The 15,566-nt window shown below is 49.7% G+C and overlaps 1 protein-coding gene across 2 annotated transcripts; it reads left to right on the top strand.

Moving 5' to 3' along the window:
* The first annotated feature begins 7,162 nt into the window (after positions 1–7,162).
* On the top strand, positions 7,163–11,289 carry LOC100192590 (uncharacterized). Of its 2 annotated transcripts, XM_020538783.2 has the most exons (4): positions 7,163–7,436; positions 8,268–8,365; positions 10,036–10,250; positions 10,738–11,289. In XM_020538783.2, the coding sequence occupies exons 2-4, from the start codon at positions 8,273–8,275 to the stop codon at positions 11,018–11,020; spliced, it is 591 nt and encodes a 196-aa protein (XP_020394372.1). In that variant the 5' UTR covers positions 7,163–7,436; positions 8,268–8,272; the 3' UTR covers positions 11,021–11,289. The 2 variants fall into 2 exon arrangements, with proteins under 2 accessions (XP_020394372.1, NP_001335676.1); NM_001348747.1 differs by lacking the exons at positions 7,163–7,436; positions 8,268–8,365 and having other exon boundaries at positions 10,034–10,250; positions 10,738–11,234.
* Positions 11,290–15,566: the final 4,277 nt, after the last annotated feature.

Genomic DNA, 15,566 nt, shown 5'->3' with positions numbered 1-15,566 from the left:
GCCGAAGAGAACGTCAAGATGGTTCGAGAGAATCTGAAGATAGCGCAATCAAGGCAGCGAAGCTATGCAGACACAAGAAGAAGAGAGCTGAGTTTCGAAGTCGGAGACTTTGTCTATCTGAAAGTGTCACCGATCAGAGGAGTCAGAAGATTCGGAGTGAAAGGCAAGCTAGCACCCCGCTACATTGGTCCGTATCAGATTCTTGCAAGACGTGGAGAAGTGGCCTATCAGCTCAGTCTGCCAGAGAATTTGTCTGCTGTGCATGATGTCTTTCATGTGTCTCAGTTGAAGAAGTGCTTGCGTGTGCCGGAAGAGCAGTTGCCAGTGGAAGGTCTGGAAGTCCAGGAGGACTTGACCTACGTTGAGAAGCCAGCTCAGATCCTTGAGATTGCAGACAGAGTCACCCGAAGGAAGACCGTCAGAATGTGCAAAGTCAGATGGAGTCACCACTCTGAGGAAGAAGCAACCTGGGAGCGTGAAGATGATCTGAAGGCCAAGTACCCGGAGCTCTTTGCTAGCCAGCCCTGAATCTCGAGGGCGAGATTCTTTTAAGGGGGATAGGTTTGTAACGCCCCGAATTTTTGCAGTTGAATTTTTTTTCTTTTCTTTACTCGCCAAAATTCGGGCGTTACCTTTTCTTTTTCTTTTTCCCTCGCTAAACCTTGACCTTTTCCAAAGTTCTAGCGGGATTCGGTTTGGAATTCCCGTATGTATAAAAACCCTAAATACTTTATGTTGTTTGATGCACCATGCCGAACCTTGCATTTCTTTTGATTGCTTTGAAAGTGCAAATGCATTCATGTAGAAAGATCGGATTTCGAAAATGTTTTCTTTCTCTTTTCTTTCTCTTTTCTCTCTCTCTTTCTCTCTCCTTTTTTTTTTCTCTCTCTCCCGCGCCGTGGGCCGACCCCGGCCGGCCCAGCCGCCCCCTGGCGCCCCCCTCTTGGGCCTAGTAGGCCCAGCCGCCCCCCCCTCTTTCCCTTATCCCCTAACCCTCTCCCTCTCCCCCCTCATTTTCTCCCTCCCCACCCAAGCCGCCGCCCCCTACCCGCCCCCTGCCCTAGCCGCCGCCCCTGTCTAGGCCGCCGCCCCTCCCCGTCGCCGTTCGGCCGCCCCGCTCGGCCGCCCCGTCCCCGTCGCCGGTGAGCTTCCCCCTCCCCCTCTCCTCCCTCCCCCATCCCCTCCCCCCTTTCCCCATGGCCGGTTCGGCCGCCCCCCTGCCCCGCCGGTTCGGCCGCCCCGCCCCCCCGGCTCGGCCGCCCCCTGCGCCGCCCCCCGCCCCCCGGTTCGGCCGCCCCTGCGCCCAGCGGCTCGGCCGCCCCGCCCCCTGCTCGGCCGCCCCCCTGCGCCGCCCGCGCCCGCGCCCCGCCTAGGGCCGGTTCAACCGCCCTAGGGCCGGTTCAACCGCCCCCCCCCCTCTGTTTTTTTTTTTTTTTAATTTTATTTTATTTACTTTCTGTGATCATAATTACTGTATTTTAAGTAGGCTAATCACTGTTCATGCTATGGGAAAATAGGAAGTTTAATTTAAAATTCCGTTATGCTATTGACGCACGTAGTTAATTGTTTACCCTGTGCAATGTTGATCAACTAAAAGTGATTAGGTTTCCATTAGTGTATATGTAGCAGAATTATTTTGTTAAAAACCAATTGTAATTGATCGTTAGTGCATAAGATTTAACCCCCCCTGCGAGACCTTTCCCGTTTCTTTCTGACCATAACAAATGCGTTATCAAATGTCATACTTGATGCATATTCGCTTTATTTGTTATCTTGTATGGTGTACTGTTCTTTTGTATTAAATATGTGGATGTATGTATGTATGTTTGCGCTCGCATAGAGAACGATCCAGTCGAAGAGCCCGAGGAATTCGCAGGAGAAGCCCCTGAGCAGCAGTCGTTTGGTGGAGGCAAGTGTCCTTTGACCTATCTATGTCCTATTCATTCTTTAATTCACCTCCCGCATTACACATTTATACCTAAGGATTGACTAGCTTTTGTTATCCATGTCCTTGTTTACCTATTTGGGTCGGATTATTACTACTTAGTCTGATGCTATTGCTCAACTCTAATCAATGAACATGATGTGATTATCTATGATACGCTGTTTTCCCGCTCTTCTTTATGATATACTTGTGGTTTTCAAGGGGACTCGAGCGGTTTCTCGAGTGCCTCTCCGTAAGGACCTGTTCTATGGATGACCGCCCGGGAAAACAGTGCAACCATGAGGGTGGAATGGGGTGCCCTTAGCTGAATAATTAGAGGATCCGGGGTGTAGTTCACTTAGCCGTCGTGCCGTCAATGGGGCTCGGTGTATGCGGCTCGCTCTGCCAAGTTTGGGTTCGCCCCTTGGGGAGGAGTGCGGTGCATTTAGGAAACCTAACGGGTGGCTGCAGTCCCGGGGAATCTTTGTAAAGGCTTCGTAGTGATGCCCTGCTGGATCACCTTGGTAGTGATCAATGGAGAGTCATGATCTCCGGGCAGAATGGGAATCACGGCTTGTGGGTAAAGTGCACAACCTCTGCAGAGTGTTATGAAACTGATATATCAGCCGTGCTCGCGGTTATGAGCGGCCAAGGGAGCTCCAATGATTAGTGGTACTTGATCAGAGACATTGTGGTACAGGTGGTTATGAGATTGATGGTTCTGGTTATGGTTATGGTGCTGGTAAGTGGTATTCTTTCCGTTTGGAAAGGATACATTGGGTTAATAACTTGGGTTAATGCTAAAACTTGGCTTTCTACTAGTAAGTAATAACCTGACCAACTAAAAGCAACTGCTTGACTTATCCCCACATAAAGCTAGTCCACTACAGCCAAACAGGATACTTGCTGAGTATGTTGATGTGTACTCACCCTTGCTCTACACACCAAACCCCCCCCCCAGGTTGTCAGCATTGCAACCACTGCTCAGGCGAAGATGAAGCTGTGGAAGGAGACTTCCAGGAGTTCCAAGATTACGACGAGTTCTAGGTGTGGGTTAGCGGCAACCCCCAGTCGGCTGCCTGTGAAGGCCGCGTTATCTACGTTTCTTTTCCGCACTTTGATTTATTGTAAGAACTATATGGACGTCTCAGACGTATGATGTAATCGACTATTATTTCCCCTTTTAATATTATTTTGAGCACTGTGTGATGATGTCCATATTATGTAACTGCTGTGTACGTGAATAACTGATCCTGGCACGTACATGGTTCGCATTCGGTTTGCCTTCTAAAAACCGGGTGTGACAGTGTGTTACAACTTGACCCTTTGAAAACTAACCATGTGCTTGAGTTTGTTTTAGTCTCAAAGGAGGATTGAAAGGGAAAAGGTGGACTTGGATCATGCAAGACTTCCAGTGCACTCCGATGAAAAGAGTAACTTTTCCAAGTTCATCTTTATCCTCTTATTGCCTATTTGCTCTTAGTTGAAGATTTTGGTGAGGCAATTGGGGTTAAAGGGGCCAAAATTGATCCCGTTTTGGTGCTTGATGCCAAAGGGGGAGAAAATAAAGGCCAAAGCAATAGATGGATCAGCTACCACTTGAGAAATTTAGAAAATAGTAGATTAGAGCTTTTGGTTTGTCAAAACTCTTTTATTGTCTCTTATGTCAAAAGTTGGCCTCTTGTGGGGAGAAGTGTTTGATTATGGGAAAAAGGGGGAGTTGTTGAAATCCTTGATCAAATTTCTTTGGAAAACCTCTCTTTATGTCTCTACAAGTGGATTTGACTTAGAGATAGGAATTTGAGTTTGATTTGCAAAAACAAACCAAGTGGTGGCATAGAGTGATCCATATATGTCAAATTTGAATCAAAACAATTTTGAGTTCTTAGTTGAATTGATTTTGTACTTGTTCTACTTGCTTTATGTTGTGTTGGCATAAATCACCAAAAATGGGGAGATTGAAAGGGAAATGTGCCCTTGGGCCATTTCTAAGTATTTTGGTGATTTAGTGTCCAACACAAGTGCCTAAGTGTAAAAAGGTGGACAAAGTACAAATCAAGGATAAAGGTATGTTTCTCAGACTTAGTACATTGTTTTATGGACTAATGTATTGTGTCTAAGTACTGGAAACAGGAAAAATCCAATTGAAAATGCCTTGACTCGAGCAGCCAAGACTTTGCTGAGTCTGGGAGCACCGGACTGTCCGGTGGTGCACCGGACAGTGTCCGGTGCGCCAGGCTGGGTCGAGCGAAGTGGCCGCTCTCGGGAATTCACCGGCGACGTACAGCTATAATTCACCGGACTGTCCGGTGAGCCAACGGTCGGCCGGGCTAACGGTCGGCCGCGCAATCTGCGCGGGACACGTGGCCGAGCCAACGGCTAGAAGGGGGCACCGGACTGTCCGGTGTGCACCGGACATGTCCGGTGCGCCAACGGCTCTCAGGCTGCCAACGGTCGACTGCGCCATTTTTGGAAGGAAATCGGGCACCGGACAGTGTCCAGTGTGCACCGGACTGTCTGGTGCGCCAGTCGACAGAAGGCAAGATCAGCCTTCCTAGAATGCTCTCAACGGCTCCTAGCTGCCTTGGGGCTATAAAAGGGACCCCTAGGCACATGGAGGAGCACACCAAGCATTCCTACAACATTCCTAAGCATCAAGACCTCGATTCCGCGCATTTGTTTCATTGTGATAGCATATAGAGCTCTAGTAGAGTTGTGAACTCATTGAGTTGTGTTGCGAGCTCTTGTTGCGACTTGTGTGCGTGTTGACACTCTGATTCTTGTATCTTGTGTGCGTTGCTAATCCTGCCTTGCTCTGTGCTTCTTTGTGAACTTCAAGTGTAAGGGCGAGAGGCTCCAAGTTGTGGAGATTCCTCGCAAACGGGATTGAGAAAAGCAAGCAAAACACCGTGGTATTCAAGTGGGTCTTTGGACCGCTTGAGAGGGGTTGATTGCAACCCTCGTCCGTTGGGACGCCACAACATGGAGTAGGCAAGCGTTGGTCTTAGCCGAACCACGGGATAACCACCGTGCCATCTCTGTGATTGATTTCTTGTGGTTATTGTGTTTTGTTGAGACTCCTCTCTAGCCACTTGGCATTTACTGTGCTAACACTTAACCAAGTTTTTGTGGCTTAAGTTTTCAAGTTTTATAGGATCACCTATTCACCCCCCCTCTAGGTGCTCTCAGGCACGACCGGGGCTAGGACGGCACAGGGCCGAGGCGGCGCAGGGCGGCGCGGCCGAGCCGGGGCGGGGGCGGCTCGCCGGGGCGGCTGGGCGCGGGGCGGGAGCGGGCTCGCCGGGGCGGCGCGAGGTCGGGGGTGGGGGCGGCTCGCCGGAGCGGGGCGGGGGCGGCTCGCCGGAGCGGGGCCGAGGCAGCTCGCCGGGCGCGGCCGGGCGGCTCGCCAGGGGTGAGGCCGAGCGCGGCTCGCCGGGGGCGGCCGGGCGCGGGGAGGGGCAGGGGCGGCTTGCCGGGCGGTGCCGAGGCGAGGGCTGGGGAAGGGGCGGGGCGGTCGAGCGGGGCCGGGCGCGGCTGGCCGGGGACGGCGCGGGGGCGGGGCGGGGGCGGACTCGCCGGGGCGGGGCCGAGGCGGCTCGCCGGGGGCGGTCGGGCGCGGGGAGGGGCGGGGAGGGGCGGGGCTCGGTCGGGCGGGCGCGGGGGCGGGGCTCGGTCGCGCGGCGCAAGGGCGGTCGGGCGGGCGCGGGGGTGGGGCGGCTCGCCGGGGGATGAGCGAGGGCGGGGTGGGGGCGGCTCGCCGGGACGGGGGCCGGGCACGGGGCGGCTCGGGTCGTCGGGGCGACCGGGCGGGCGCGGGGGCGGGGCGGCTCGCCGGGGGACGAGCGAGGGCGGGGTGGGGGCGGCTCGCCGGGACGGGGGCCGGGCACGGGGCGGCGCGGGTCGCCGGGGCGGCCCGGTGGGGAAGGGGGAGGGGGAAGGGGGAGGAGAGGGGAGGGGGGCCTCACCGCGGCAGGGGAGGGCGGTGCGGCGGCGGAGCTGGGGGAGGGAGGCGGTGGCGGCGGCGCTAGGGGAGGGGGGCGCGGTTAGGGCAGGGGAGGGGATGACGGGCGGGGCCCGTAGGGGAGGGGAGGGAGAGAATTGGGGGGGGGCGGCTGGGCCGCTTGGGCCCAAAGGGGGGAGGGAGGGGGGGCGCGGCTGGGCCGGCTGGGGCGGCCCACGGTGGGGGAGGGGGGCGCGGCTGGGCCGGCTGGGGCGGCCCACGGCGGGGGAGGGGGGCGCGGCTGGGCCGGCCGGCTGGGCCGGGCGCAAGGGGGAGAGGGCGGCTGGGCCAAAAATGGGGAAGGAGGGGGGAAAGGGAGAAGAAAGAAGTTTTCCTTTTTCTAAAAATCTATTTTCTCTAGATGAATGCATTTACATTTTAAACAATCAAAAAGTATGCATGGTTCGGCATGGTGCATCACACAAAATAAAGTATTTTAGGGTTTCGCTTTACATGGGATCTCAGGCCGAATCCCGCTATAACTTTGGAAAAGATCAAGGTTTAGCGAGGAGAAAAGGGAAAAGGAAAGGGTAACGCCCGAATTTGGTGAGGGAAAAGAAGAAAAAATTCTACCCCCAAATTCAGGGCGTTATAGATCTGGGGTGACGACACCTCGCCAGATGACACGGAGGACGACGTTGAGGCGACTGCCACGAGCCACTCCCCCCGAGCTTGGTGACGAACCGGCTGTGCAGGTGCAGCCGCCGCACCTGAGGAGTGTGCCAGCGACGGATGTTTTGCAGATCTAGTGCGGGCATGGCGGGGGCAGGGGGAGCGCGAAAGCTGTTGCACGCCAGGGGAGCGCGAAAGCTAGTTGAGCGGCGTTGGCGGCGTGGGCGTGGGCTGCGGGGAGAGGGGAACGTCAAGGGGGGCGCTCGGCCAGGGGCACGACCTCGCAGGGGGGCGCGGGCGAGAAGAAACTGGCGGAGGTCGCAGATGGGAGGGCGAGGGCGGGCGGAGGCGTGGTGAAGGCATGCGGGCGTTGCGGGGTGGCTTGCGCGGTTCACTTACCCGACAGTGGGCATCACGGCGCGCAGGGGAGGGGGGCGGGGTGCCTGGCGCGAGCGGGATTACCCGGCGGCGAGGGCGACGCGCGCGGGGCTTGATTCGTGGGCGGGAGGAAGACGCGCGTGGGGGCCCAAAATCGCGGGCGGGGCACGGTGCGGTGGTGGACGCCCTCCGTCCACCCTTAAGGATTAGTAGAGATTTATAGAAACCACATAACAAACTAAGATTATATCTACGGTTGGATCATGATCAATCTATCCTGCCATCTCTCCCCTCACCTTGGAAATGTCGAAAATAGCCACACGATAGCAACTTGTACACAATAAATACAAAACGAAAAAAATGGGTATAATAAGTAACTAACCATATTGGCCGTGCGTCCGTGGCTTTGCATCTGCAACCCCGCCCGATCAATCTTCCTCGTTCCGCCGCTCCCTCGCCTCCGGCAGCGAGGTGAGGCCACCGATCGGACCTTCCCTAGCGGCGGCGCCTACCAACCTCAAGGTATGCTAACCTACCTAGCCGCCTACCGAGACGGTCTGCCGGTGTCTTCCGCGTTTTCGCTTCTTCCCCTAGGATTTTTCTTGCAATCGGCCAGGTCCAAATTTTCAAATCTTCGATTCTCCTATTGCTCCAGTCCGCACGGTCAGTTGCGAATTCGTTTGGTTGGAGGAGCAGCTGCGTCCTCAATTGTGGGAGACTCAACTCAACTGGACTGAGCCCTCCAACCTCCATGCGGCCGGCCCTGTGGATTCCCCTTTCCCCTGGTACCTAACTAGGTTGGAAAAGGAAACTGAATCTGCATGTGCTTGTCCTGTGAGGTCAATGCGTCATGACCTGATGACGATGGTTCATCCGGAAGTTACTTTTCACTATTGCAGTTGAAAGTTGACTACTTATTGCTGGGAGCCTGGGAGCTAATTAGTAGATCGAATCGACCTGTCGGTTGCATCCCCCCATCTAATTCCTGGGCTCAACCACCGTTCTGAAAGGCGATACAGGATACTGTATGCCTTCCTGTAATCCCGTGTGTAGAGGAAACCAATACGAGGAACTTGTCGATTTCATAAACTTCTCCCCTTGTGAGTGCCGCAGTCGGTCGATAGGGACGATAGGACAGAGACCTGCCAGTCACCTCACCGTAAAATAAAGGGTTAAGTACAATTAATCCTAAAATAAACAGACCACTCGTTTCATCTGAAACCACCCGATATCTTGTGGGGGGAGGAGTTTCCAATACGTCGTCGCTGGCACGCTGTCGTGATGTCTTGTCTGCATTCCATTACTTAAGCAATGGGTTTGTTGATCCCAGTGCGTGGGTTGCTTGTCCTGCAGGAGCGATGGCTCTGTCTGCGACGCTACGGATTTCTCTTAGCGTCGCGTTCTTTGGGGTTCTGGCGTTCGTGCTTGGTGTCATCGCCGAAAACAAAAAGGTCTGCCCTTTCTCCTGTTACATGAGCACTGGTCATTATGCCTTTTCGTTTTCCTCGTCAAGGATGGTGAATCCAGCGCGAGTTTAGGCGGATTTCTCGATACTGAACTGTGAGCAAGGGTCATCTTAATAGCATTATTCATATTACTATATCATAGATGCTGTTAACAACTTTTACTGAAATTTGACATCAGGGTTATACTTAGGCCATCTCTAAGGGCTCCCCCACCCCACATCCGGTGCATTTGGGGTGTCAAACCCCTCCAAGGCTCCAACAGCCCACCCCACCCCACACCCCACATGGGGGGAGAGAGGAAACTCCCCTCATATATGGGGTGAGTTTCAATCTCCCCCACACTTCAATTACTCTATTTTTTGTGATATTAACCTCTTTTAATTACGGTAACCTAAAAACAATGTGTATTAGGCAATACAAATAGTCTATGATTTTTTTAAACTTCAAAAAGATGAAAAAAGTCAAATAACTGAATTATAGTATATATGGGGAGACTGTCTTGGATGTGGGGGAGTATCTTTTAAGCTGATGTAGTAAATATAATAGAAAGTACAGATAGAGGGAGAATTGTGTGTGTGTGTGTGTGGCGGGGGTTGGAGATGGACTAAATTACTTGAGAATATTTCTCTCTTCTATTAATATATTTGCTTGGCAGATGCCCTGTCAGCAATTTTTGGGGAGAAAAGATTACTTTGAGAATATATGCAGTGTTACCAACGCATGGTGACACCCGTAAATTTGCACAAAAAAATCATCCAAAGATATGGATGGATGGATATAGCACGCAGGCATCTATCGTCATGCAAAACTTTAAGTTGAACAGAAAGTTGCGCAAGGAGAAACAAAACAGAGACAATTTTTTTCTCCCACAACCTTAAGTTTTGTGTTGGCAGTTTGGCACTTATACTTTATCATAGTTGCTGCTAGTAACAGTTACTGCGATTTCTTAGTCCACACTTAGGACTGTATTGCATCTAGTTTACTTTGAGAACATCTCCGGTGCTACCGTGGTACCAACGCCCGGTAGCATCCAACAATATGGATGGCAAAGACTTTTTTCTAGAACACAAACATGTTGGAGAGCTGCACATCTTTGCATTAAAAAAATGAAAATGAGGGTAAAGATCCCCAATTTCATTTTAGTATAAATTTATGCAAGAGGAGGATGGGTTTTGGCATAGTGGTGGGAAGCCTTCCCATTCAGCCAAAGGTCCTGCATTCGACGCAGCCTCTTTGCAAAATGCTCTCTGCAAAATGTAAGGGGAAACAAAATAGAGAAATCGCCATGTGAATAGCTGCAGGTATTTCTCTTTCTTGTTTCTCCTTACACTAGTTTTTTTCTTCATCATCAAATTTTGCATCAGAACCATGGTACGAGCCATTGGCAATTTTGCCATTATCATATGTGGGCTTCGTCATTATACCATCGGACCCACAAATCAGAGACACAGATGGTCCAACCAGTCATAGACAAGGGATGACATAATAACAGACAACCAAAATTGAGAGTAGCAAAATAACAAATTTCTCTAGTACCTCTATAGGAAAAATGTCATATAGTTATGACACAGCACATAACTTACGATTTCAACCAATATTAGTCGCTATGATTTTTTATAACCATGCTTGTAACTTTTACACCGTCTTTGCTGCAGCCTGCTTCCGGGACTCCTATCCTAGGAAAGGATGTCGTCATCTGCACGTTTCCAAGTGATCCGACTCTTGCGATGGGGAGCCTGTCCATTGTGGCACTTGTGGTAGCTGCCATCGTAGGCCATGTTGCCATCTTCTTTCCATACTCGGGCAAGTCAGTTCCTCGTGGAGCGCTGTTTCAAAGCACCAGCTTGACAGTGTTCTTTGTTGTTGCTGAGTGAGTATCCTTTCAGCTATATGACTTTTCAGAGTCCCATGTGCTCTGGAAACAATATGCCCTGTGTTCTTATGTTTTCTTTTGTGTGGTTCACTTGTCTGGCCCTTCTATCATTTGGGATACTGAGCTGCAATCTGACCCATCTAAGTTTTGCACTCCAGAATTGTTCTCTTTCCTGGACCTGGAATCTTTTAATTTGTTCTGTAATGCTAATATTTAGAATTTCCCCTCTAGAAGATCACAGAGAACTAACTATATTTATCATGTTAATCGGCGTTAATAATCACACTTAAATCTTGCCTCATGATTTTTTTACACTGATGATTTCGCTATGAGGTGCCAATATTTTTGGTTCCATTAGTGCCACTGTACAACTTTTTTGAGTGAGTACACTGTGTGTGCACCATGCTATTTTCTGCACTTACTCTTTTTTTTGTAGTAATAAAGATGCACATTGTTGATTCTGTTCCCCTTTATGTGAAATCAGGCTTGTCTCAGCCCTGGCTCTTGCAATGTCGCTGTGGGCAACTGTCACCGAGGGTCTTCACCGCAGCAAGAACATCCACCACGACATGGACTACCAGTGCCCTACTGCCAAGACCGGCCTGTTCGGCGGCGCCGCTTTCCTCGCCCTTGACGCTGCTCTCTTCTGGCTTGTTTGCCAGATGCTGGCCCTCAATGCAAGGGCTGACTACCTTGACGAGGATGACGGCAAGGGAGAATATGGCCAGATTTATGCTGCTCAAGTCGATGATGGCTCGAAGGTCTGAGCCTATGTGGTCATGCTCGGCAGGGTTCTATGATTAGTGTCATTTGGCTACATTATGCCATCAACAAAGTCGCTTTAGCTCTCAGTAAATTTGTATATAAGTTGCAAAGTCTTACATAAGGCTGGTGGTTATTGCACTTTCGTGTTTCAGTGTGATCGATAAACAGTATCTCAGTACAATCGGTTTGCTATGCCCCTTGGCGAACTTGTCCTTGAGTTTTCTGGTGTCTGAATGGCACTATAATATAATATACTCCCTCTGTTCCAAAATAGTAGTCGTTTTAGTTTTTGGTTTTATGTCTATTCAAATGGATTATGATAATCTACAATAGGACATACAACGCAACATTGATTGAGATGCAATATAAAATCAAGGCTCATAATCCATCATCATGATCAAAGTATACTGTATTATGCTAGGTTCAAAAGGAAGACATCACAAGTATGGGAATCCTATCTTCATGCTGCAGTCTTCAATAGGGCAACTCACCATAACGTGGGGCCTCAAAACCGTTGGGTCCAGAACAAGCTCATGGAACGTCCAGATTAGGGTCAGGCACCAATGCCATTGCCTTGATCGTATCGTATCTGTGATTCTATACTGAGGGCACATCCATAAGCTAAACTGCTTTCAAGTCAGACACCCAGCTAAGTGGTGATACGCAGACTGCAACTGCCAGCAAAAGGCCTTCTACCTCTGTTCATGGAAACTGAACAGAGAATAAACCAAACTGCACAAGGGGAAATGGAACAATTTGGATGTAAGTGCCAGTATATGTAGAATTGAAATCAAGGTATGTAGCCAACTACTAAAAGCATTTTTGCTAGATATGCAAGATCTGACAAGGAACTCTGCCTATGTTGATTGGAAGACTTCCTTGAGTCGTTTCAACATAGCCGGTCCCAAGCCCGGTAAAGGAGGAGGGTTGTGTTAGGTCCGGCAAACCAACTTAAAAACCAGCCAATTCTTATGGAGATAAAACCACAAAGAAAATCGTTAGGGTGTAACCCTCTTAGCGACGCGCCATATCGGAACCCGGGTATGGTGTTAAATGAACAAGGGCCGGGCCGTCACCCCTTAAGTGACGCGTCGTCTCTTGATCTGGAGCCAGTGATAAGTGAGCAAGGATCGGGTCGTCGCATCCTTAGTGGCGCGCTACATCGGCGCCCGGGTGTAGTGGAAAATGAGCAAGGGTCTTTGCATCTTCCTCGGCGGGTGCGAAGGGTAAGAAAGCTAGTCGAGCCAACTAGGGTCCGTGTAGGTAGTTGGAACGTAGGTTCCTTAACCGGTAAGTTACGAGAAATAGTCGACGTTGCGGTGAGGAGACAGGTACATATTTTATGCGTTCAAGAGACCAAGTGGAAAGGACAGAAGGCGAAGGAAGTGGAAGGTACATGCTTCAAGTTGTGGTACACGAGGACAACAAACAAGAATGGAGTAGGTGTCTTGATCAACAAGAACCTTAAAGATGGGGTAGTAGATGTTAAGAGGCTAGGAGATAGAATCATCCTAGTCAAACTGGTCATTGGGGACTTGGTTCTCAATGTTATCAGCGTGTATGCTCCTCAAGTAGGCCTTAATGAGAACTCAAAGAGGGAGTTCTAGGAAGGCCTGGAGGACATGGTTAGTAGTGTGCCAGTTGGCGAGAAGCTCTTCATAGGAGGAGATCTCAATGGCCATGTGGGTACATCTAGCACCAGTTTCGAGGGTGTGCATGGAGGCTTCGGCTTTGGGACTAGGAATCAAGGAGAGGAAATCCTGAACTTTGCCCTAGCCTATGACATGTTTATAGCAAACACTTTCTTTAGGAAGAGGAAATCCCACCTGGTGACCTTCAGTAGTGGCCAACACACTAGCCAGATTGATTTCGTCCTCTTGAGAAAAGAGGACAAGCATGCCTGCTTAGATTGCAAGGTTATACCTGGAGAGTGTGTGGTAACCCAACATAAGCTTGTCGTAGCTGACTTCCGTTTTAAGATTCGTTTACAACGGAATAAACATAACAAGGTCACTAGAATGAAGTGGTGGAAGCTTAAAGGGGATGTGGCCTAAACTTTCAAGGAGAGAGTTATCGAGGAGGGCCCTTGGGCAGAAGAGGGACGCAAACATCATGTGGAGGAAGATGGCAACATGCATCCGAAAGATAGCTTCAGAAGAGTTTGGGTTGAGTCAAGGAAACAGAACGGAAGTTAAAGACACTTGGTGGTGGAACGAAGATGTCCAAAAGGCTATCAAGGAGAAGAAAGATTGCTACAAACACTTACATCATGACAAGTGTGCAGACAACATAGAGAAGTACAGGATAGCGAAGAAGTCTGCAAAGCGAGCGTTTAGTAGAGCCCGGGGTCAAGCCTATGACGACCTTTATCAACGGTTGGACACAAATCAGGGAGAAAAGGATATCTATAGGATGGCCAAGATTCGTGAAAGGAAGACTAGAGATGTCAACCAAGTCAAATGCATCAAGGATGAAGCAAACCAACTATTAGTGAAGAATGAAGAGATCAAGAACAGATGGAAGGAGTACTTCAACAAATTGTTCAATGGAGGGAACGAGAGTTCTACAATAGAATTGGATGAACCATTCGATGACAACAACAGGGGTTTTGTACGAAGGATACAAGAATATGAAGTTAAGGAGGCGCTAAAAAGGATGAAGGTAGGAAAGGCGATGGGCCCTGATGGTATCCATATCGAGGTATGGAGATGCCTTGGAGACATAGCGATAGTATGGCTGACTAAGCTTTTCAACACCATCTTTCGGACAAACAGAATGCCCGACGAGTGGTGGCAGAGTACGTTAGTACCAATCTTCAAGAACAAATGAGATGTTCAAAGTTGTACTAATTACCGTGGAATTAAGCTCATGAGCCATACAATGGAGCTATGGGAGAGAGTCATTGAACACCGCCTGCGGAAGATGACGAGCGTGACCCAAAATCAGTTTGGTTTCATGCCTGGGAGATCAACTATGGAGGCCATTTTCTTACTAAGACAACTTACGGAGAGATTCAGAGAGCAAAAGAAAGACCTGCATATGGTCTTCATAGACTTGGAGAAGGCTTATGACAAAGTACCTAGGAGTGTAATGTGGTGGGCCTTGGAAAAACACAAAGTATCAACAAAGTACATTAATCTTATTAAAGATATGTACACTAATGTTGTGACAAGTGTCCGAACAAGTGATGGAGACACCGATGACTTTCCAATTAACATAGGACTACATCAAGGGTCGGCTTTGAGCCCTTATCTTTTCGCTTTGGTAATAGATGAGGTCACAAGGGACATACAAGGAGATATACCGTGGTGTATGCTTTTTGCCGATGATGTGGTACTTATTGAGGAGAGTAGGAGTGGTGTTTCGCAAAAGTTGGAATTGTGGAGGCAGACGCTGGAAGCAAAAGGTTTTAGGCTTAGTAGGTCTAAAACAGAGTATATGAAGTGTGATTTCAGTGCCATGGGGTATGAGGATGGCGATGTTAGTCTTGATGGGCAAGTGGTACCCAAGAAAGACACTTTTCGTTACTTAGGTTCAATGCTTCAGAAGGAGGGAGACATCGATGAGGATGTCAGTCATAGAATTAAAGCTGGATGGTTGAAGTGGCGGCAAGCTGTGGGTGTCTTAACCCCCTGGTGCCACACAAACTAAAAGGCAAATTCTATAGGACAGCAATCCGGCCGGCTATGTTGTATGGAGCAGAATGTTGGCCCACTAAAAGACGACATGTCCAACAACTAAGTGTGGCCGAGATGCATATGTTGCGCTGGATATGTGGCCACACAAGGAGAGATCGAGTCCGGAATGATGATATACGAGAGAGAGAGTAGGAGTGGCGCCAATTGAGGAGAAGCTTATGCAACATCGTTTGAGATGGTTTGGACATATCCAACGAAGACCTGAAGAGGCACCAGTGCATATCAGAATAATTAGGCATCTCGAGAATGTGAAGAGAGGTAGAGGTCGACCAACCTTGACGTGGACAGAGGCTGTGAAGAGGGACCTGAAGGAGTGGAATATTGATAAATAGCTCGCCGTGGATAGGAAGGGGTGGAAGTGTGCAATTCACGTGCCAGAACCCTGATTTGTATTTTCGCTTTTCCTCCTTAATCGTTTGACCTTTTCTTGTGCCCCTTTAGATCTTGCTGGTTCTTATGGGTTTTATCTCTTTTTATGTGTTTCCCCGTTTCGTTGTTTTTTGGTTCTCCTTTGCCTTTGTCTCCCTTTTCTTTTCTTTGGGGGTTGAGCTCTGAGGTTTTCATATGGGGTTTCATCTCTAGCCTACCCCAACGTGCTTGGGATAAAAAGGCTTTATTGTCGTTGTTGTTGTTGTAGGCAAGATCTGACAAGGACGAATGTTGGAATTCCTTGGGACCGTTTTTTTCTCACGATTCATACCGTGAATATTCAAAAGAAAATACATATGCCATGAATGATGCAACATTGGGGAATTAACAACTGGGCATGGATGCAATGAGAATACCTGATGAATCTGAACACCTCTAAGGCCCCGTTTGTTGAATTCCATTTTAATAATTATAATTTAGG

This window comes from Zea mays, chromosome 6 (assembly GCF_902167145.1).
Source record: "Zea mays cultivar B73 chromosome 6, Zm-B73-REFERENCE-NAM-5.0, whole genome shotgun sequence".
Taxonomy (NCBI): Eukaryota; Viridiplantae; Streptophyta; class Magnoliopsida; order Poales; family Poaceae; genus Zea; species Zea mays.
The sequence above is the reverse complement of the archived record's forward strand: the minus strand, read 5'-3'. Positions and strand labels throughout refer to the sequence as shown.